The 23,839-nt window shown below is 33.7% G+C and overlaps 1 protein-coding gene across 1 annotated transcript in view; it reads left to right on the top strand.

The window, feature by feature from the left end:
• Positions 1–23,839, top strand: part of SI (sucrase-isomaltase (alpha-glucosidase)) — a 196,473-nt gene that overhangs the window by 70,767 nt on the left and 101,867 nt on the right. The window contains exons 2-4 of the mRNA XM_008581385.1: positions 17,286–17,335; positions 20,036–20,153; positions 21,984–22,093. Coding sequence (XP_008579607.1) covers positions 20,036–20,153; positions 21,984–22,093 — 228 coding nt within the window. The 5' untranslated portion in view covers positions 17,286–17,335. The remainder of the gene's footprint in view (positions 1–17,285; positions 17,336–20,035; positions 20,154–21,983; positions 22,094–23,839) is intronic.

The raw sequence follows: 23,839 nt of genomic DNA, 5'->3' as shown, positions 1-23,839 counted from the left end.
TGGCTTCTGTTTTGATTTTTTGGAAGTCTGAAAAGGATTGGCGTTAATTCTTTTTTCAGTGTATGGTAGAATTCAGCAGTGAAGCCATTTGGTGGTGGGTTTTTCTTCATTGGGAGACTGCCAATTACTGCTTCAATCCCATTGCTTTTACTGGTCTGTTCAGGTTTTGTATTTCTTCTTGGTTCAGTCTTGGTAGTTTGCATATGTCCAGAAATTTATCCATTTTCTACAGATTTTCAAATTTGTTGTTGTATAGTTGTTCATAGTAGTCGCTACTGATTCTTTGTATTTCTGCAGTATTGGTTGTAAGGTCTCCTTTTTCATTTCTGATTATTGTTACTTGGGTCTTCTCTCTTCTCTTTTTAGTTAGTCTGGCCAATGCTTAATAAATGCTGCTGTGACACTTGTATATCCATGTACAAAAAATTAATACTGCCAGAAGTTGCACAGTATACAAAAAAAAAAAAAAAAAAAAAGGAAAAACGTCCTAAAATTGCTGGAAAAAAAAGTAGAAGAAAATCTGTAAGACCTCGGGTTAGGCAAAGATATTGTAGATATGACACAAAAAGAATAAGCCAACAACAACAAAAAAGAAATATTGGACTTTAAAAAATTAAGAACATCTGCTCTTCAAAATACTTTGTTAAGAGAATAAGAAACCAAGTCACATAACAAGAAAATTTACATTTAAAAGAACTACATATATAATAAAAATATAAAATTATGTATAATTACATTATATAATCACATTATATATATTAGATGTACAGTCATATTATATGTAGTATATATAATCCATATATGAATATAATCAACTATGTAAATATGTCTTAAATACATACATTTATTTTTATATAATTATATACACGATTAAATTACATACAAACTATTATATAAATTATATAGATTATTTATAGATTATGCATCATATAAAATTACATATGATTATATTACATATTATACATGTAATGTATATTACATGCATTTAATTACATAACTGATTATATGCTTTATAATTATATGTAATTATTGAATATATTCTGTATTATGTAAATACATGATATCTACATATATATACATCTGTACACTCATGTATGTCATTATATATGCACGTATGCATATTTTTCATTGTGGCCTCGTTATGGTAAGTTGTACATCAATTGTTCAAAGTTCCTTTGATTTAAAATTTGAAATTTGAAATTTTAATATATAAAGCCATATTTTAATCTCTGCTCTTCCTATTTAGTATCTCCTCTTCCATTAGTTTTATATATTTATGTCTTCCCTCTAAATTCTAGTCTCAATGTTTTCTTTTGTATCCTGTGATTTTAAGCTTGCTAGTATAAATACTATTCTTTAAAGAGGATGCGTATACCAAGAAAATAAAGGAACAGCACATTTGAGATGTGATGAAGTTTATTTAAATATGGTTAAATGTCTCATTTGTAAGGCAGACTGTCAAGAAAAAGTATTTTTACCCTGATGATTTTAGATAAAGTTTGTTTCTCAAAGCAATAGTGGCCTTATAATAAATGGAAATACAACCAAAATTTTAATAATAGTTCGGGTTAAGGTCTTGGATCTGTGAATGGGAATACATATCATTTTTCTTAATATTTTAGTTAGAAATTGGTTGAGATCACTAAAAGAACTCAGGTAAAGGCTGTTTTAAATTATTTTTATTAATTTTTTTAACTGAAACTTATTGATTGTACATGTTTATGTGGTAAAAAGTTATACTTTAGTGCATGTATACAATGTGTAATGATCAAATCAGAGTAGGTAGCAAATTCATCACTGCAAAAATTTACCCTTTCTTTGCGAAGAGAACTTTTGAACTTCTCTCTTACAGCCATTTAAGAACGTACAATAGATTGTTGATTATAGATGCCTAGCACTACTACTGTACTCCACTAGAACTTATTTTTCCTATCTAGCTATAATTTTGTGTTCATTAACCAACCTCTTACTATCCAGCCTCTAGTAATAAAGGTCATTTTTAAACCTTTAAAAATCTTATATTCTGTTCATGTTCTTTAAAGTTTTTATTTTATCAGCAGTCTTCTTGTGAATCAAGTTATTACATTTTTCATTTTTCCTTTAGATATTTTACTTTTTATTATCTTCATTAAAAATAGATTATATGTAGAATTTTATTTCCCACAATATATGTAGGGATAGGTTAGCATTTTTCTTCTAGAATATTTCCCGGTAACCAAATTTCATAGAACCTACAAACATACATGTTTCATTGTATCACTAAAAATTTGCTTCAGTAAATTTTAATAAGCAAATATGTTATTAACAATACATTATTTGAATAGGATAAATAAAGGAAGCTAATATACCATCCATGATCTAATGGGTGTACACTATTATGAATTATGTAAATATTTCTGTACCAGTACCACACACCAAAAAAAAAAAAAAAAGAATTGTGTAAACAATTACAAGTAAATCTGGTAATAAAAATAAACTGGGTTATCCTTTGTGGGATAGTAAGAACTGAGGTAAACAGTGTTTATGCCTGGAAATGGTTACATCATAGCTTGCTAGTCCTTTACTATTGTGGAATGTTGTGTTAATCTAGTCAGGAGCTAAACTGAGTTTGAATTTTTTTGTTACTAAGGGTACCCTAATTGTACCATAGGCTTCAAATTTCTCTAGAATTACTATAAGCAGGGGTGGGGTATGAGGGTGGATGGCTTGCAGAGTGTGTTTTTCTCAATGTCTGCTCCACCCTTAGCTTTAGGTCTTGTTTTTTCTTCTGTACCTCATAGAGGGTCTCTTTCTGTGTCCTTGATCCTTCCCTTAAGAGTAGACAGCTATTCCCTTTTTGCCAATGCTCTTTAACTAGTCTATTACGGGGTACTGTTCTGTGTTGTTCTAGTTTAGCTTCCATTTCAGCAGGTACTGTGTTCCTGGGTCTCAAGGGTGTGGCCTTTTTAGTGATTCTGACCCTTACTCATGGGAAGGGAGACCTTCTACTAGTGCATGTCCAAGACATGTTCCTGCCCCTTGCCTTAGAGTAGAGGGCTTTTTTTCTGTTTATTTCTTCTAGCTTCAATAGGTCTTCACCTGTGCCGTAAGGACACCAGGTTCGTTACTTTTTCCCAGTGTCTTAAAGTCTTTGCTCTGTGGTGCAGTTATGGGAGCAGGTGGAATATTGTGCCTTTCTTGAAGTGGTAGCCATTTTCTTCTACTATGCCTGCCTCATAGGGGAGGATTTCTCAACACTTTCCACCCAGTCACCAATCAAATGCATGAGAAGAACTTGTGGGTGCATGCAAATTCCCCTATGTCTTTGGCTCCAAGAGTTTCCATACTCCTGTAATAGCCTTCAGCAATTCATTACAGATTTCAACAGCATTCTGCTTACTGGCTTGTATGGCATTTGTGTCCATCTGCTCCAGGTAAGCAAGCACTCATATCCCATGTCTCTTTGGGTTCTTTTGGATTTCTCTAGATTTCGAGTTATTAGGTTTACTGTGTGCTGTAGACTGGATGCCTTGCCAACCTCACTGAAGTTTAATCCTCACTGTAACTGTTGGGGTGGGAAATCCTATTATGATAATTGAAAGGTGGGGCCTTGAAGAGGTGATTAGATTGTAGGACCATGCTGTAGTGAATGGATTAAAAATGGTGATCGTGGATGTGGTTCTGAGGACTTTAAAAGGGCAGTGCATGAGGAACTGTCTCTCTCTTGCTCTCTCTGCTCCACCATTTTCACAATGTGATACTCTGACATCACTGAAGTCACCACCAAAGAAAACCTTCACTAGATGTGTTTCCTGGACTTTGAACCTCCTAGCCTCAGAAACTATAAGCAGTAAATTTCATTTTCTTTCTAAATTACCCAGTTCCAGGTATTTTGTTATAAACAAAAGAAACGGACTAATACACTGTGACTTTGACTGCCTGATGGATTCAAGGAAAGTTGTGTTTTTGCAGAGTATCCAATTGTTTTGTTGTAAAAGTATGATCTCTTTAGGTCTCTTTATACAGAAGTTGGAATCTCCACATTTTGAAGTATGAGTAAAACAAACTACTTTTTGAGAAATTATGTTGCCAAAATTGATGTATCAAAAAGTAGAAATTCATAATGACTCAGTGTTTATTGCAGAAACTGACATATTATTCCCTCCAAAATGTGTCTTGGTGCGCCGAGTTTTCAGTTTTGTGCCAGCAACCCAGTGGATATCCAAAGCACAGCATAGATGTTTTCTGGGGTCTTTTTGTCTATCAGCTGGAAAAGAGTGGAACAGTTAATTAGACATATGTGTAATAGGTGACATGTAACATGTGGAATTTTGCTGGATTAGGATTTCTTTTAATATAATTTAAGTAATATAGTATAAACCTAAAATGAACCCCATTCATTAGTCTGACTTTATATTGTAGCTATAGATTCTTAGACATTCTAGGGGAAATAATTACAATGTTAATATTGTAACCTTTGTTTTACATATTCTGAAAACATCAGGGAAGTTTACTAGCAACATAAAATGTCTTCCCTATGGTTTGTGTTCTCATTTTAATGGGACAATCTTCCTGTTGTGTCTTAAAGAATTTAATAACTTGGGACTTTTGCAGCCAGTATGATTAGGCCTCACAGCTTAACATAAGAACATGTGCTACTCCTTCCCCATGTCCCCCTCCCCTTCTTTTTCTCTCAGGCTGGTGCTTTCTGATAAAAACATCTTGTACAAGGCCAACACCGGCCCCCCCCCAAAAAAAAAAAAACCCCGCAAAGCCATTATGGAATGCTGAATGCTCAGAATTGTTGCCCTACCCCCTCCCAGACAAACTCTGTAAAGCCTCTGCCAGTCTGTATGAGGGCAGACTTTCAGTTTCCCCTCCAGGTTCACTGGAGTAAATTCCCTTGCTTGATAATGTCTGGCTTGGAGTCTTTATTCTGTTTGTCTCACTGACCTAACATGTACAAGTTCTCAGATACTCTATAACAGTGATTGTAGATATTGTAGTACTGTTCATCTATTTATCCTCCCTAACGCAGAGTTGGCATTTGGCAACGTATCGGTAGGTTAGAATGGTCATAAAAATCTGAAAATGTGGTGAATGTGAATATTAGAGTTGAACAGGGTTTCTTGGTTCAGTAGTTGTTCATTGGCTTGGAGAACTTAGGAGTTAAATGAGCCTTTGAGCCAAAAGTTTCCTGCTAAAAACTTACATGTTTCTGATATGGATGGATACTAAAATGAATATTGAAAGATATTTGGTATAATCTTGATTGAAGGCTTAGAAAGGACACGTTTGGAGATGTTCACCATAGAGACTGCTTCATTACTTTCAAATAACTTATATTTAAATTAAATTAAATTGGTAAAGGGCCACAAAAACTGATGACATTGTATATTGTTGAATATACTAATTCACCTGATTTGGGCATCACATATTACACAAAGGTATTAATATTCAATTCTGTACCCCACAGATACAGACAATCAACTATGTTATTATAAAAATAAATAAAATGAAATTCACTTTTAGTAACTGCCAATTAATTAATAAATGTTTTTTCAGTTAGGTTCCAGGCATGAAGGAATATGAAACCAAGTGTTTAGTTCATGTTTATTGAGAACTTGCTATCATTGTTAAAACCTTTATAGAATTAGAATTAAAAATTAGTTATACAGAATCCTATGTGATTTTTACTCATATCATTACCAGTATAGAAATCGCCTTGGAAGAATTTCAAAAGCAAGTTTCTAAGCTGGTTCCAAAGTTCCCGATTTATTTGCCAAAGAAATATGGCTTTAAGTTTCTAGAAAATATTTAATTAAAAGTAGATAAATATCACAGTGCTAGGAGAATCAGGTTAATTTCAGAGCAGCTTCTAGTCACTATATTTTTATTGATCTTTACTGTTATTTATGAAACTTCTGTTTCAAAAATGTCTGTTAAATAACCATTGCAAAGACATCATGGCCTTTTTATTTTAAACTCCTTATTGTAGTCTTGTTTTTGTTGGCTATTTCCAATATGTGAATGAATATTTCATATTCCGAACTTGGTTTTTCCTGTAACAAATCTCCTAAAATTAAAATATTGAAATAGGCTAAAGAAAATTATTAACAAATTGGAAATCTAAAGACTGTTTTCAAGAAAGAGATGTATTTTCATGATGTTTACAATGTTTATAATGATAATTATTAAGACCATAATACCACCCAAATTCACAGTTCACATTTCAAGAATGCAGATTTGACAAAAACAGATGAAATTTTTATCAAATAGCAAAGTGTGAGGGACATTTTTATTTTTTATTCCATTTTATAATTATTTATAGTGATACTATTAGTCTTTTTAAAATTTTTTATTATTTCTTCTTAGTGCTATATGTTTATGCAGTGAATGTATGAATATAGTTTCCTGATTTGTGAAAATACTTGGCTGAGGGCCGGCCTGGTGGCACACTGGAGAGTGCGCCGCTTGGGAGCACAGCGGCACTCCCGCCGAGGGTTCGGATCCCATGTGGTGACTGGTTCCTGCTCACTGGCTGAGCGCGGCACGGGTGCGACACCGAGGGTTGTGATCCCGTTGCCAGTCCCCAGTACGGGCGTGACACTGAGGGTTGTGATCCCGTTGCCAGTCCCCAGTACGGGCGTGACACTGAGGGTTGTGATCCCGTACCGGTCAGTAAAAAAAGAAAAACAAAAGAAAAAGAAAATACTTGGCTGATACCTAGTGGAAAGCCAAAGGAGATAATAGCTAATGCACATAATTCAAATAGCAGTCTCTAGATCCATAGTTGACATAGTTAACATTTCATCATTAGAGTTCATAATTCAATTGCAAATATTTATTCTCACCGTCGTATTAGATGAGTATGGAACAAGCTATTCTAATTAAAAGACCGCAGTGCTCACAGGCTGAAAAAAAAATACCTTATTTCTCTTTCATTTTATCTTCAGAAGAATGTGAATAATTCAGGGTGGATTGGGAGCTAAGGTCCACAATGTGCTCCAGTGATCTAAGACTCTTCTAACTTTTGTTACTCTATCATTTCTTAGGGGAAACATTTCCAAACCTGACCTATAGACATACATTTGTTTGGTTCATAGAAAGAATTAAATACAGGATGTTGTGGGGGGTTGGGGGGGCAAGAAGTTTATTCTTAAGAATGTAATGTGGAAGTTGCGTGAATGATTTCTGGTTTCATCCCATTGACTAGAATTTAGTTACATAAACAAAATTAACATCATAAGGGGTTGGAAAATGTATTCTGGATGGCCATGTATTCCATTGAATTTACGTGTTCTATCACTGAAAGGAAGAAAAGATAGAAAATGAAACATTGGCTCTGGTTGGGATCAAACTATGCTAAACAATGTTTTTAACAATTCCGTAGTGTTGCTGTAAAGATTGACTTTTGAGTATTTTGATGCTTTATTACCAATGACATCTGCATCTTGACTATGTTCCTTTCACCTCTAGAACAAGGATTATGATACCTGGCAAATGTATTGCTGAATTGCCTTTACTTCTGCACATTATTCAATCCAGAGTTAGTCTTCCCTTCTCTAACCTCTCTTTATAGTTACACAGCACAAGTCCGAATCCTATAATAAACCTCTTCCAACTTCCTCTTGCTAACACACCCTGTTCTTCCTTGTTTGACTACAGTTGTGTTCCTAATCGTTATTGCTGGTGGCTTTGACAAGGGAGAAATGATATAGGTATACAAGTAGCAATCACTGCTATACCTTTCTCTGTACAAAACATTTTGTGAGGCATTGTGAATTAAGTAAAGGCAAGGAAGGCATTGTCCTTGCTTTCTAAGTGTTCCCATATGGCAACTGATATGGATAGCTTTATTATAAGACAAGCTAAGACAATACTGCAATACAGGTATAAGATACATTGTTGTTGAGGGAATAAAAGGAGAAATTAGTACTCTTAAAGGCAAGCATAAGTATTTGAAGGGTCTCATTGGAAGAAAACTGATGTCCTGAGCCTTAAAATATATATACAAATTACTTTAAGAAAAGGCAATCCAATTTCTGGACCCAATAAGCATAGGTATGAAAGCTTATGAAAGTGGAAGGGGCTTAGTAGGTACTTATGGCAGAAGAGTGGATTGATTTTGGAATGTAAGATGAAATGGCAAACATAGAGTGTATAGTTTTAAATATAAGGTTAAGAAGTTTGGTTCTTCTAGGAAGTAGGTGTCATTGGAATACTGCATTGGGAATGTAATGAATTATTTTCTTGGGGAGAGTTAGGTGGATTTACTTTAGGAAAAAGAGAGAATTTGAATAACTGGAGTCTGGAAGATCAGTTAAGAAACAATTACAATAATGTGGGCTTGAAGTTATAAATTATAGCAGCAGGAGTAAAGTGAATGGAAAAGGCTAAATATGAGATATCAAGGGAGAGTACTTGCAGAGTTAAGTATCTACGTATAATGCTGAACAAAAAGGAGTTGAAAATTTTGGATCTACATGAACTGGAGATAAGTAAAGATATTAATTGAGACAGAGAGAGAGAGAGAAAAAGAATGGTCTTGATGGAGTTCTCTTTTAGATCTGCTGAGGACTTGGAAACTTGGGTCTGAAGCTTGTAAGAACAGTCAGATCTAGGGATAAAAACTGGGCAGGGGAAGTCATCTGTAATATTTATCTGTGAATGATAATACTGGGATGCCAGCACTTGTATATGTCCTATTTTCTGGAAGCTCTTCATATAGCCCTCCAGGTCTTGGTCTTTCTAATGGTGTTGATCTCCAGCTCCTTAATTTGTCTATTTCTTCTAAAATTGTTTTCATTCAATACTTTTTATGTGTTTTCAGGCAGGAAACTTGGCTTCCCTTTTTATATTTGTATCTACTACATCTGCTTTTGCCTTTAGAACTAACAACTCAAACAAATTCATCAACTCCTAGGACCTCTTTTTATCTCTTCTCCCCTTTCCATGTAGCCATTTTCCTTCTAGTTTTTACATTGGTCTCTGAAAGAAATAGGAACATTTTTGATGAGTTAGTGTTTTGAAGTACCTTTGCATCATCACTGTGAGAATCAGATTTTTGTCTTCTCTCCTGTTGCATTCTGATGGGCAGCAATCTATAAAACTAACATATGAAACTATACAACTTTTAACCTAAAGTGCCTTATTGATACACATGATTTAACTACCATATGTTTGAAATTCTAAAGTGCAAGTTACAAAGTCTAAGCACATCACAGTCCATAAAGAGAGTAGCTGTGCACTAATCTGTTCTGATTACACTAGGTGTCAATCACTAGTTATGGTTCAATTTCATTCTTGGTATTTACAACTTTTTCTGCCTACTGCCTAACCAATTTAGTAGTTATTTTGCTTCATGAAATTTTAACATTTTAGCACTATTTGAATATTAATAATTGGCATTTTAAAATTTATATTATCTTTTAAATGAAAACAATACGTTTTTAAGTTAATATGCCTTCTGTTACTAATATATATAATTTCTTTTTGTTTATAATTGAGTATCTTTATATGGTGATTTTGTCTGAATTTACATTGTAAGCAATTCATGAATACCTTGCTCCCCTGTGGGTTGAGGTTCATGGATGGGACAAGAACCAGGGTGGGAGAAGGAATGAAGAAAACAGAAGAAAAGAAACATTTCAAAGCAAAGGCCAGCTTGTGGCACCAGACAGGGAGATCAGGATGTGAAATAGAAGACATAAAAACTGAAAATCACATAAAGTTTTTAATTGGAGAGAGCAAAAGCTATTACTTAAAATAGTTCTATATATAAAAGAAAATATAAAGGAGGACTATTAAAACTTGATGGAGTCTTAAAGTTTCAGTTCAAAGATGTGGACAAGTGGAAAGAATGTTTGTTCTCACTCATAGAAGAAGAAAAAAAAAGATAGACAAATTGCTAATTAATTACTTTTTAAAAATGACATTACACAATATAAACATTTTTTGTGGACCTTTACCAATTTCTCTCTAGCCTTCCTTCCTTTTCCCCTTTCCCACCTCTTTTCTTGAACCTGTCAGAGAACGGAAATTGCAGAGAAAACAACCGAAAATTTAAGATTCATCCATGTTGCATGAGCCAATAGTTCATAACTTTTCATTGCTGAGTAGTTTGCCATTGTATAGATTTGCCAGTTGTTGAGTGACACCCGGGTTGTTTCCAGTTTTGAAAATTATGAATAAAATTGTTATAAAAATTTACATACAAAATTTTCATTGAACTTACTGGACCTATTTGCTGAGATTTTGATTTTGATTATATTGAATGTATAGATCTAATTGTGGAAAATTGACAGCTTAATATTGAGTTTTTCAATGCATGAATACAATATATCTCTCCATTTATTTAGATCTTCTTTGACTTAACATTTTTTGGTGCTATTGTAGATAATTATCAATCTATCTATTTATCTTAGTGAAAAAAAAACACACTCAGTTTCTTACACTATACTCTCATAAAANGCCAAAGGAGATAATAGCTAATGCACATAATTCAAATAGCAGTCTCTAGATCCATAGTTGACATAGTTAACATTTCATCATTAGAGTTCATAATTCAATTGCAAATATTTATTCTCACCGTCGTATTAGATGAGTATGGAACAAGCTATTCTAATTAAAAGACCGCAGTGCTCACAGGCTGAAAAAAAAATACCTTATTTCTCTTTCATTTTATCTTCAGAAGAATGTGAATAATTCAGGGTGGATTGGGAGCTAAGGTCCACAATGTGCTCCAGTGATCTAAGACTCTTCTAACTTTTGTTACTCTATCATTTCTTAGGGGAAACATTTCCAAACCTGACCTATAGACATACATTTGTTTGGTTCATAGAAAGAATTAAATACAGGATGTTGTGGGGGGTTGGGGGGGCAAGAAGTTTATTCTTAAGAATGTAATGTGGAAGTTGCGACCTATAGACATACATTTGTTTGGTTCATAGAAAGAATTAAATACAGGATGTTGTGGGGGGTGGGGGGGGGCAAGAAGTTTATTCTTAAGAATGTAATGTGGAAGTTGCATGAATGATTTCTGGTTTCATCCCATTGACTAGAATTTAGTTACATAAACAAAATTAACATCATAAGGGGTTGGAAAATGTATTCTGGATGGCCATGTATTCCATTGAATTTACGTGTTCTATCACTGAAAGGAAGAAAAGATAGAAAATGAAACATTGGCTCTGGTTGGGATCAAACTATGCTAAACAATGTTTTTAACAATTCCGTAGTGTTGCTGTAAAGATTGACTTTTGAGTATTTTGATGCTTTATTACCAATGACATCTGCATCTTGACTATGTTCCTTTCACCTCTAGAACAAGGATTATGATACCTGGCAAATGTATTGCTGAATTGCCTTTACTTCTGCACATTATTCAATCCAGAGTTAGTCTTCCCTTCTCTAACCTCTCTTTATAGTTACACAGCACAAGTCCGAATCCTATAATAAACCTCTTCCAACTTCCTCTTGCTAACACACCCTGTTCTTCCTTGTTTGACTACAGTTGTGTTCCTAATCGTTATTGCTGGTGGCTTTGACAAGGGAGAAATGATATAGGTATACAAGTAGCAATCACTGCTATACCTTTCTCTGTACAAAACATTTTGTGAGGCATTGTGAATTAAGTAAAGGCAAGGAAGGCATTGTCCTTGCTTTCTAAGTGTTCCCATATGGCAACTGATATGGATAGCTTTATTATAAGACAAGCTAAGACAATACTGCAATACAGGTATAAGATACATTGTTGTTGAGGGAATAAAAGGAGAAATTAGTACTCTTAAAGGCAAGCATAAGTATTTGAAGGGTCTCATTGGAAGAAAACTGATGTCCTGAGCCTTAAAATATATATACAAATTACTTTAAGAAAAGGCAATCCAATTTCTGGACCCAATAAGCATAGGTATGAAAGCTTATGAAAGTGGAAGGGGCTTAGTAGGTACTTATGGCAGAAGAGTGGATTGATTTTGGAATGTAAGATGAAATGGCAAACATAGAGTGTATAGTTTTAAATATAAGGTTAAGAAGTTTGGTTCTTCTAGGAAGTAGGTGTCATTGGAATACTGCATTGGGAATGTAATGAATTATTTTCTTGGGGAGAGTTAGGTGGATTTACTTTAGGAAAAAGAGAGAATTTGAATAACTGGAGTCTGGAAGATCAGTTAAGAAACAATTACAATAATGTGGGCTTGAAGTTATAAATTATAGCAGCAGGAGTAAAGTGAATGGAAAAGGCTAAATATGAGATATCAAGGGAGAGTACTTGCAGAGTTAAGTATCTACGTATAATGCTGAACAAAAAGGAGTTGAAAATTTTGGATCTACATGAACTGGAGATAAGTAAAGATATTAATTGAGACAGAGAGAGAGAGAGAAAAAGAATGGTCTTGATGGAGTTCTCTTTTAGATCTGCTGAGGACTTGGAAACTTGGGTCTGAAGCTTGTAAGAACAGTCAGATCTAGGGATAAAAACTGGGCAGGGGAAGTCATCTGTAATATTTATCTGTGAATGATAATACTGGGATGCCAGCACTTGTATATGTCCTATTTTCTGGAAGCTCTTCATATAGCCCTCCAGGTCTTGGTCTTTCTAATGGTGTTGATCTCCAGCTCCTTAATTTGTCTATTTCTTCTAAAATTGTTTTCATTCAATACTTTTTATGTGTTTTCAGGCAGGAAACTTGGCTTCCCTTTTTATATTTGTATCTACTACATCTGCTTTTGCCTTTAGAACTAACAACTCAAACAAATTCATCAACTCCTAGGACCTCTTTTTATCTCTTCTCCCCTTTCCATGTAGCCATTTTCCTTCTAGTTTTTACATTGGTCTCTGAAAGAAATAGGAACATTTTTGATGAGTTAGTGTTTTGAAGTACCTTTGCATCATCACTGTGAGAATCAGATTTTTGTCTTCTCTCCTGTTGCATTCTGATGGGCAGCAATCTATAAAACTAACATATGAAACTATACAACTTTTAACCTAAAGTGCCTTATTGATACACATGATTTAACTACCATATGTTTGAAATTCTAAAGTGCAAGTTACAAAGTCTAAGCACATCACAGTCCATAAAGAGAGTAGCTGTGCACTAATCTGTTCTGATTACACTAGGTGTCAATCACTAGTTATGGTTCAATTTCATTCTTGGTATTTACAACTTTTTCTGCCTACTGCCTAACCAATTTAGTAGTTATTTTGCTTCATGAAATTTTAACATTTTAGCACTATTTGAATATTAATAATTGGCATTTTAAAATTTATATTATCTTTTAAATGAAAACAATACGTTTTTAAGTTAATATGCCTTCTGTTACTAATATATATAATTTCTTTTTGTTTATAATTGAGTATCTTTATATGGTGATTTTGTCTGAATTTACATTGTAAGCAATTCATGAATACCTTGCTCCCCTGTGGGTTGAGGTTCATGGATGGGACAAGAACCAGGGTGGGAGAAGGAATGAAGAAAACAGAAGAAAAGAAACATTTCAAAGCAAAGGCCAGCTTGTGGCACCAGACAGGGAGATCAGGATGTGAAATAGAAGACATAAAAACTGAAAATCACATAAAGTTTTTAATTGGAGAGAGCAAAAGCTATTACTTAAAATAGTTCTATATATAAAAGAAAATATAAAGGAGGACTATTAAAACTTGATGGAGTCTTAAAGTTTCAGTTCAAAGATGTGGACAAGTGGAAAGAATGTTTGTTCTCACTCATAGAAGAAGAAAAAAAAAGATAGACAAATTGCTAATTAATTACTTTTTAAAAATGACATTACACAATATAAACATTTTTTGTGGACCTTTACCAATTTCTCTCTAGCCTTCCTTCCTTTTCCCCTTTCCCACCTCTTTTCTTGAACCTGTCAGAGAACGGAAATTGCAGAGAAAACAACCGAAAATTTAAGATTCATCCATGTTGCATGAGCCAATAGTTCATAACTTTTCATTGCTGAGTAGTTTGCCATTGTATAGATTTGCCAGTTGTTGAGTGACACCCGGGTTGTTTCCAGTTTTGAAAATTATGAATAAAATTGTTATAAAAATTTACATACAAAATTTTCATTGAACTTACTGGACCTATTTGCTGAGATTTTGATTTTGATTATATTGAATGTATAGATCTAATTGTGGAAAATTGACAGCTTAATATTGAGTTTTTCAATGCATGAATACAATATATCTCTCCATTTATTTAGATCTTCTTTGACTTAACATTTTTTGGTGCTATTGTAGATAATTATCAATCTATCTATTTATCTTAGTGAAAAAAAAAACACACTCAGTTTCTTACACTATACTCTCATAATGGACATTTTTTGGTGCTATTGTAGATAATTATCAATCTATCTATTTATCTTAGTGAAAAAAAAACACACTCAGTTTCTTACACTATACTCTCATAATGGTGCTTCTGACACCAGATAATTGGTAATTTCTTCCCAGCAGCAAGCAATCAACTTTGCAGCAGCCAATCAGCTGGGCATCCTCTATTCTAACACTATCTACCTGGAGATATACCATCAGATCCCACAGGTTGAGGGCTCAGTCTCCAAGACTGTCCCCAACCCTTAACTCAGGTGCCAATCACAAGCCCCAGGTTGTTTAACCTGTGCTTCTGACCAATTGGCTATAAATCAGACTTCCCAAAATCCCCCCACCCCCTTGAATTTGATTCATTTGCTAGAGTGGCTCACAGAACTCAGGTGCATTCTTACTTTACTGGTTTATTATAAAGAATATTGCAAAAGACACAGATGAAGACTCACATGGGTCAAAGTATGGGGAAAGGAGCATGAAGCTTTTATGCCCTCCCTGGGTGAGCTACTCTACAGAAACCTCCACATGTTCAGATATCTGGAAGCTCCCTGAACCCTATGCTTTTGAGTTTTTATGGAAGCTTCATTATGTTTTCCATGATTAAGTATAGACAATCATGTAGAAATGTGAATGGACAAAAAGGGTGTGGTCTAATACTAATAGACTGAGTTGGGCAGGACCCCTCCAGAAATGGGGGTCTTACACCTGCTATCAAACAAGACAGGTCAGAGAATTTCTTTATAGCCAGCCCCAAGACAGAAAAGCGGGGGAAGATTGGAGTCCTGCCTTGGGGTGCAAGGACCTGTGGATGGAAAAATATACATATATATTTGTACATATATATATGTACATATATATGTATAAACTATCACACTATCCATTTATATCTATACCTATATTTTAGTTTCAGTTTCCAATTGTTTATTGCTGTTATGTAGGAACTTGATTTACTTTTGTATATTGACTTTATATTCTACGACTTTGATATGCTTTCATCTTGCTTCTAGGAGATTTGGATAGGTTTGGATAGATTTAACAGGATTTTCTACCTACTTAATTACATGGTATATGAATAGAGAATAAATTACTCACAATTTCTATTACATTAGACTTAGTTCTGCCCATTGAGGTCATTCTACAGTGATTCTAATCTTATTTCCATAAAACTGTTCTTTATGTACTGGAAGTTCTCCTTTATATCTCCCCTGAGTCTTCGAGTAATCCATGTATACACTTCTTTTATTGTTTCTCTTTAAATTTATGTTCAGTTTGCTTCAAAAACTAGTTCCTCTTCTCTGTGTGACCACGTTATTTTAATTAATATATATTTTTATTATATATTGGCTTTAAACTTGGTATTTTAGAAAAGGACCATGCTATTTATACAAATTGACATCCATTATGTAAAACTGACAAAGGCTGGCATTGGAGGCAGCCTCAGCCCTGGACTTCCAGCTGCTACAGCAGCCACACTCTAAAAACTGGTCTCTTCCTGCAGCCATGTTTTATCATTTTTATAATTTTTCAGTGATTAAAAATAAAGTGGGTCACAGGAATACATTTATTCCTCATATGTTGTTAAAACCATCCTAACATGCTTGAATATTAGTTTCAATTAAAAAAAACAAATTAAAAAAAAAGATTCAATAAAAAAAAGAAAATGAAAATGATACTTACTATTTCATTATCACAAAGGCCAGAAGTCACAGTTTAGGCCTACCATGAAGTTACCTCAGTTACCTAAACAACTAGTGACTGTGAACTAGAATCAGAATCACAAATAGAATATGTGTGCTTGTATGTAAATTTTTTTTGTTCTAGTTTTCTAGAAATTTAATTGTTAAATTTGCAAGCATTTTACACAATTTGCCTAGAGGAGATTTTGCCAAATTTGTCAACCATGCTTCTGCTAATATTTTAATATGTCATTTTTGAAAAGATAGTGCCCAGATTGTGTTCAGAACTCAAATATTAGTCTCTCTTTGTGATAGTAGAGCTACAATAACAGTAATAGGCTATATTTGCTCATATAGTTTTCACAATGATCCTATGGGTAGATATTTTTATTAACACTTTGTAGATAAACAGGCGAAGTCTTAATAAAATAACAAATTTGCCCATGATTTCTCAGGTACATATAGTTTTCACAATGATCCTATGGGTAGATATTTTTATTAACACTTTGTAGATAAACAGGCAAAGTCTTAATAAAATAACAAATTTGCCCATGATTTCTCAGGTACTTGTAGTACAGCTAGTATTTATACACAGATATTTTATAACAAATCCTCTGCTCTTACACACTGTATGAGCTTAAACCAATGGTGTAATTAATTCCATAAATTTTACTATATAAAATGAAAAGTGTTTAAAATATAATTTTTGATAATAAGTGCTATACATAATAAATAGGTAAAATGTTGATTTTATTTCTGAATTACTTATCTATATATCTCTATTTTTATGTTTTATTCTTATAGATTGGTCAGTTCTTCAACCTTAAGGTTAAAAATGAGACAAGGGATACCTTTTATTTAATCATTGTTATGAAATTTTATATTCTAATTGATAAATCCTGCAAATGTTTTACTAATTCTAACTTTCAAATGTACTTTTACTTTCCAGTGATAATTTAAATTTCACACAATGAGCTAAAAGTTATGAAAATGAAAATAACATACAAGTAATGAAAAAAATATGTATTTAAAAAGAGAAAAAACACTTTGAAATAACTGCTTATATGTTCATATAGTTCATAACTCCTAGAAATCAAAGAGTATCTGATAGCACAATTATTAATTAACCTAGATTCTCAAATAGTTATATTTATGTAAAGTAATTTTAGTATTAAGGCCTTTAACAATTGCATTTTGAACGGAAGATTATTAAACACTGATAAGCTGCTGAGGGTGTAATAAAATTTTATTAGTAGGTGAATATATATCTGAGCAATTTTCTCTGATTATTACTTTGGCAGAATTACCCAACCCTCGTACAACATAGCAAACAAAGAGGCTATGAAATAAGGTAAGTCTATGGATAACTTTTTTTGTTACTTTCATGTTCCTAAGTAATTATGTTTTCCCTTAATTCATGTTAGCAATATTTCCATCTATCTGCACTTGTTTAAAATAGCAAAATTATATATTTTAAGCTGTCATTTTAAATATATAATACCTTGTATAAAACAGGAGAAAACATTTCTAATGTTTTAAAGAAATGAGAGTATTTTCTTTGCTCAGCTCTTCATTATAATTTTTGTCAGACTCAGGTGGAATCATAGCAAGTTTTGCTTAATTGTTCTATATCAAAGAAAATAAGGATTTGAAAATATTTTGGAAAATAGAGGAATAATGTAAGTATGATTAAATACATTTTAAGAAAAATCTATATAGACAGAGTGAATGCTACATTTCTAAAACATTTAATTTTTTAGCAGATCTTATAAAGTTTAGTCATCAAGCTACCATCTTACAAGACATTATTCATTTTGACAATAAATATGTAGAGAAAAGGTATAAATGTACAATTTTCAAAAAAATATTTGCTTAAAATTATTGTGGTCCAAAATATGATCACTGTAATTATCACCTACAGCATATAAACAATTTTAGTACTGATTGTTTCTGAGTATTTATATGAGTAATTTAATTTTGGTACATTAATTTTGTTCTGATATTTCTAGATTAAAGAGTTTGTTTCATGACACTATGTGTTTTTTTAAGATTTCCCCTAACAAAATAAGTGTAATTCTTTTGGTTGACTTCTTGATACCAAAGAATAGTGCTTTAAGTGAGACTTTTCACTTATTTAAAGTTAGACATTAAATGTAACCTTGTCATTTCTCACATAACATTGAGCAACTGGGTTTCATTTACCAAACAGCTTCATATATCACCTGTTGCTTTGGTTAAGGTTAGCTTACATTCAGTTTCTTTTAAAATTACCAGTGCAGTAATCAGCTTACCTATCTGTAACAGGGAATCTTATGCTAAAATTGAATATTAACCTTGAAACATTGATTAATAAGGTAATAAATTCATAATAAAAAATTTAGCTTGTGCTTACCCGATGTCAGTCTCTCAAATACTTTCATATTCTTGCTATTAAGAATGTAACAATATAATACAGAAAATTGACATTCATAAATACTCATAATTGCAATAGATATGATATGTGCTATGGTAAGATGAAGAATGAATATATGAATTGTGCCTCCAAGAGTAAGAATGGGCTCACAGAGGCCATGGCATTTGAACTGGGTATAGTAAACTGGAATTGGCTTAAAAGAGTACATGGGGAGGGCCGGCCCGGTGGCGCACTGCTACAGTGCGCCACTTGGGAGTGCAGCGGCGCTCCCGCCGAGGGTTCGGATCCCACGTACAGACCGGTTTCCGCTCACTGGCTGAATGAGGGGCGGGCGCAGCACCAAGGGTTGTGATCCCGTTGCCGGTCCCGGTCCGGTACGGGCGCAACACTGAGGGTTGTGGTCCATTGCCAGACGTGAAAAAAGACAAAAGGAAAAAAAAAAAAAAAAAGAGTACATGGGGAGAGATTGAAGGAAGATTGAATAGCAGGTGTGAAAGAAATATATCCAGACAAGTTGCTGCAGTGTTGGGGATAGGATGAGAGCGTAAATCTGAAAATATTTGGGGCATAAAATCAACAGGACTTTTTGAATGACTGCATGTGGTAGAAAAATATGGGAATAAGAAAAAAAGGTTTTTCGGTTGAGACAATTGGGTATACAAACTGGCATAGATAGTCACAGAGGGAGGAACCAGTGTGAGGCCGGAACCGTGTGAGGCCAAAAAAAAAAAAAAAAAAAGTTTAAGCCAACAATTTATTGATACATTTACCATAGCAATTCTATAATCTATCTGGGTATATGCCTTTAGATTAGGATTTATATAAAAATTATAAATATAGACAATCCATGGAAACTTGAAGACTAGGGAAAAATGAGAGTTGTATGTTCAAAATTAAATTAAATAAATACACTCACCTTAAGTAATTATTGAAGAAGGGTTCTTCAGAATCTACATTTGGGTACCACATGCTAACTCAAAGGCATAATGTTATCAAAAAATAAATATATATTTTGATGTAAGAGTTTGGTGGAATTTGAAGAAATTGGAGATTGTATAGTCAAAACATTTTAAAAACAAGAGAAACAGCTTCCAAATATATACTGTTCTCCCAACTGTATGCGTTTATATTCTTTTCTACAATATTAGTATATGAAAGCAGTGTTGGAATTGGAGAGATGAGTGTTAGAGTAGGAAGAACTGCATTTTTTCACATTGAAATATAACTTATTCTCTCTAAGCTTGAAATTCCTAATCAGTAAAATGTGAATAACAGTATCTCCTTTACAAAATTGTGAGAATTAAGAAACAGGGCAATTGGATGTCATTGACTTGCAAAATGTTCTAAAATGAGAGGAGGGCAAGACACACTTGCTTAGAGATACTTTTTCCCTCTGTTTTCATTTTAGAGTACCACTGTAACATGAATCCCTAATTCACTCCTTTTACTTAAAATTCCTTGTGTTGCTTACATTTTTGTCAATGTATGTTACTTTTGATTACAAACTGATAGAGCTATCTGCAGCTCTTTTCGGATTGTGCTTAGTAAAAAATATACATATGTGTAATTTTATGATTATTTATGATGATTTATTGTAGTTATATATATTATATTTTAAACATTTTTTTCTTTCTTTAGATGGCAAGGAAGAAATTTTCTGGATTAGAAATCTCTCTGATTTTCCTTTTTGCCATAGTTACTATAATAGCTATTTCCCTAGTTGCTATTTTAGCAACTAATACACCTGCTGTTGAAGGTAGGTAATGTTAATAATACTTATATATTATAATAAACTGAAGAGAAAGTTACTCCACAATAGTAATGGATTTTAAAAAATAATTTATGTGAGATGAAACATGAGAAGAAGACTGATAACTGAAATAATTAGTCCTTTCATACAGGTACAGGACCCCAGCAGGTCCACTTTATAGTCCAAGGCACTAGGACAGAGAATCTTCTTCTAGTTATATGCCACCCAGATGTGGGCAGTTAATGAATTCGGCAATTATGGAACCTGTTCTGTGTGTAGTGGTATGCATTTTAAAGAGATTTTCAGATTGAGAGGAGCCTCATTTCTCATCTGCTTTGAGCTTTTGGGGGCTTCTCCTTTGTCCTCCACATCTCTTTCTTCCTATGGTCAGAGACCCCTCACCCAGGCCATTGCCCTCTTTTCCTTTGGGCACCCTTTTGGAGAATATAGGTATCTTTTTTTTTCCCCCTTTTTGTCTTTTTCCGTGTCCGGCAACAGATCGCAACCCTCAGTGTCGCCCCCGCACCGGACCGGGACCGGCAACGGGACTGCAACCCTCGGTGTTGCTCCCGTGCCTCACTCAGCCAGTGAGCGGAACCGGTCTGTATGTAGGATCTGAACCCTCGGCGGGAGCGCCGCCGCACTTCCCAAGCGGCGCACTATAGCAGTGCGCCACCGGGCCGGCCCCTAGTCGAACCTTTTCTGTCTATTTTGTTCCAATTAGTTCAATGAAGAGCCACTGTAGTTAAGGAAACCATGTGATTTGACATTTAATGGCCTTCCCTACTTATGTTGCCTGAGAAAGAGCAAAGAGGCATAGGAATCAAAGTGCTAGTCTAAAGTGGAATAATTTCCTAGTATTACCAGTGAAATTATTCTCATTAGTGGGAAAACATGGGGTTTTGCTCTGGCCTTCAGACAGTTGCAAAGAGAATAGGGAATTTGGTGAATATTCTTATTGTCGTGGATAAATTTTTTTTTTTTTTTTTAAGGAGCTAGAGGTTATATGAAAAAGGCAGGTAGATGGAAGGTGAAAAAAAGCTTGAGGTGAATAATTATTTTTTTTCTAAATATTTAAATCTTAATTTAGAGTTGGTGCATATTTTTCTAAATATTTATATCCTAATTTAGAGTTGGTGCATACTACTCGGGACCACCAAATCTCTTTCTTCCTCATTCTCTCTTTACTAAATCAGAATTATAAAGTATGTCCAACATTATCTTCTAAACTAACTGTAATGTTTTGTTTACCTTCTTCCGGTAACGAGAGTTCACTATATTGTGAAGAAATCATTTTTATCTTACCCATATCTGGTTGCTAGAATGTTCTTCTTTATATAGAGTTGGGATCTACTTTTCTTTGCTATTTCCAGCTTTCTTTTCTGTACCTATCAAATTATTCCCTTCAAAGTATCTTCTTCCTCCTATTTTTCTCTTTTCTAATTTCTAAATAAAAGGTTCTCCTTTTGTATGTTCTTTTCTGATCACGTTTCTCCAACATTTTTCCTCAACTATAAGACACAAATTGTAAATGCAGTGTGAATGTGCATTTTGTTTCATTTTTGAATCTACACCAAGACTTTCTAAGAATGTATTTTGTTTTTCTGAAGAAACAGATTACAGGTTACTACATTGTCGATATTTAAGTGTTATTTATATCTTATCCTTTTGATGACTAGGGCTTGAATTTGTAAGTCCATATTTTAATACAAGATTTATTTTTATCTTTATTATATATAAGTTCATACTTTTTTAGTAAAATATTTATTACCTGACACATTTGAAAAAAAATAATTATTATCATGTTTTATTTCATTGAGTTTTTTTCCTCCTCAGAAAATACTGATTCTAATTCAGCTCCTTCAGCTTCAGGAAAATGTCCAGATGAAGTGAATGATCCTGTCGATGAGAGAATAAACTGCATTCCAGAACAATTTCCAACACAGGTCTGCAACAAAAGTTCTTAATATTTTTATGAATATATAAATCATTATATTAAGGTAATTAGATCTCAATAGCAGATCAGTTCTATATTATTAAAAATCTAGACATAAATCGGGCTGCATTTATCTTTTTATTGTAGCTCGGTCAAACAGATGATAGATAATAAAAGTTACTAATCTTGCTTTTGTGCACCTCTGTTCAGTTCAAATTAACAAGTTAATATTCATCTGTGCTTAACAAGCTATTGTTAATTTTATAAACCTTCATGAAATTCTATCCTCTCAAATCTACTTCTTCTTCTTTTTTTTTTTTTTTGTCTTTTTCCGTGTCCGGCAACGGATCGCAACCCTCAGTGTCGCCCCCGTACCGGACCGGGACCGGCAACGGGATCGCAACCCTCGGTGTTGCCCCCGCGCCTCGCTCAGCCAGTGAGCGGGAACCGGTCTGTATGTGGGATCCGAACCCTCGGCGGGAGCGCCTACGCGCTTCCCAAGCGGCGCACTAGCACAGTGCGCCACCAGGCCGGCCCCCAAATCTACTTCTTAAAAAAAGTATAATCTTTGATAATATGAAACATTTGAGAGAGAATATCTATGCTCCAGTAGAGTGTTAGCAATAACAACATTAAAAGTACCTGTGGAAAATAAAATATCACACATATTTTGAAAATTATTTTTTATTATTTAGCAACTAGGAAGGACAAAGTGCAAATGGAGGAAATTAAGGGTAACTGATTTTATTCAGGTAACCCTAAATTGACTCTTCTTTTTCCTTCATAAATCTGTGCGTGTATGTATATACACACATTTTGCAAATATTTGCATTTTGAAAATATTATAATATGCATATGTAAATCTCACCTCTCCCACTTCTGCCAACCACACTGATAAAAGAGCTGTATAACAGTATTTATTGTGACACACTGAGAAAAGTGGCCTAAACTAAAGATACTCTCTTTAGTTTCATTCTCCTTGTATGAAGTTTAATGTAGAATTTTATTAGGAACAGTATGGGCTATGAGGGTCTTGTAGGCAAACAACATTTGAAAGCTATTGGTTTAGGGTTTTGATGCCTGCTATTAGTTTTTAATATCAATTTCACCTGTTAGGTTGCTAAAGAGTGTTTTCAATGTGAAATGAATTAAGCTTATGAATTAAATGAATTAAACTTCAGCTAATGTATGTATGTTTATCATTTGAGAAAAAAAGTAAACATCTTTTTAAAAGGTTTTTAACTTAGTACATCTCAAATGAATTTAAATGTTTTCTTGACATTTTTATCTAGGAAAAGTAAAATTTAGCGAAGTAATTTTAAAGAGATTCTAATTGTAAATGGAATATCATTTACAGAGTTTTAGACTTATATGGGAACTTAGAGAGTTGTCCAAGGCTAAATGAATACGCTAGGGTCACTACTGGTTTAGAGGCAAAGCTGGAGTGAGAACTGTGGTATGCAAAGTTCAGTGTGAGCTCATGTTTCATAAACTCAGTAATACTGTTCATTTACTAGCAGTGTATATTTTCCTCTAAGTAGATCATTCTACAAGATAGTGTTTTTCCATTATAGAAAATGGATTAAAAATAAATAAGGAATAATTTTTTTTAAAAACTACCTAAAATTAGGATAAGGGCCTACACCTTTTTCCCTCCTTTTTTCTTTTAGAAGATGTTGCAAATTTCAAATGAGATTTTTTTTTTTTTTTTTTTGTCTTTTTTCCGTGTCCGGCAACGGATCACAACCCTCAGTGT

The sequence above is a fragment of the Galeopterus variegatus genome, unplaced genomic scaffold, assembly GCF_000696425.1.
Source record: "Galeopterus variegatus unplaced genomic scaffold, G_variegatus-3.0.2 Scaffold2341, whole genome shotgun sequence".
Lineage (NCBI taxonomy): Eukaryota > Metazoa > Chordata > Mammalia > Dermoptera > Cynocephalidae > Galeopterus > Galeopterus variegatus.
Note: the sequence above shows the minus strand (reverse complement) of the source record. Positions and strands in the feature narration are given on the sequence as shown.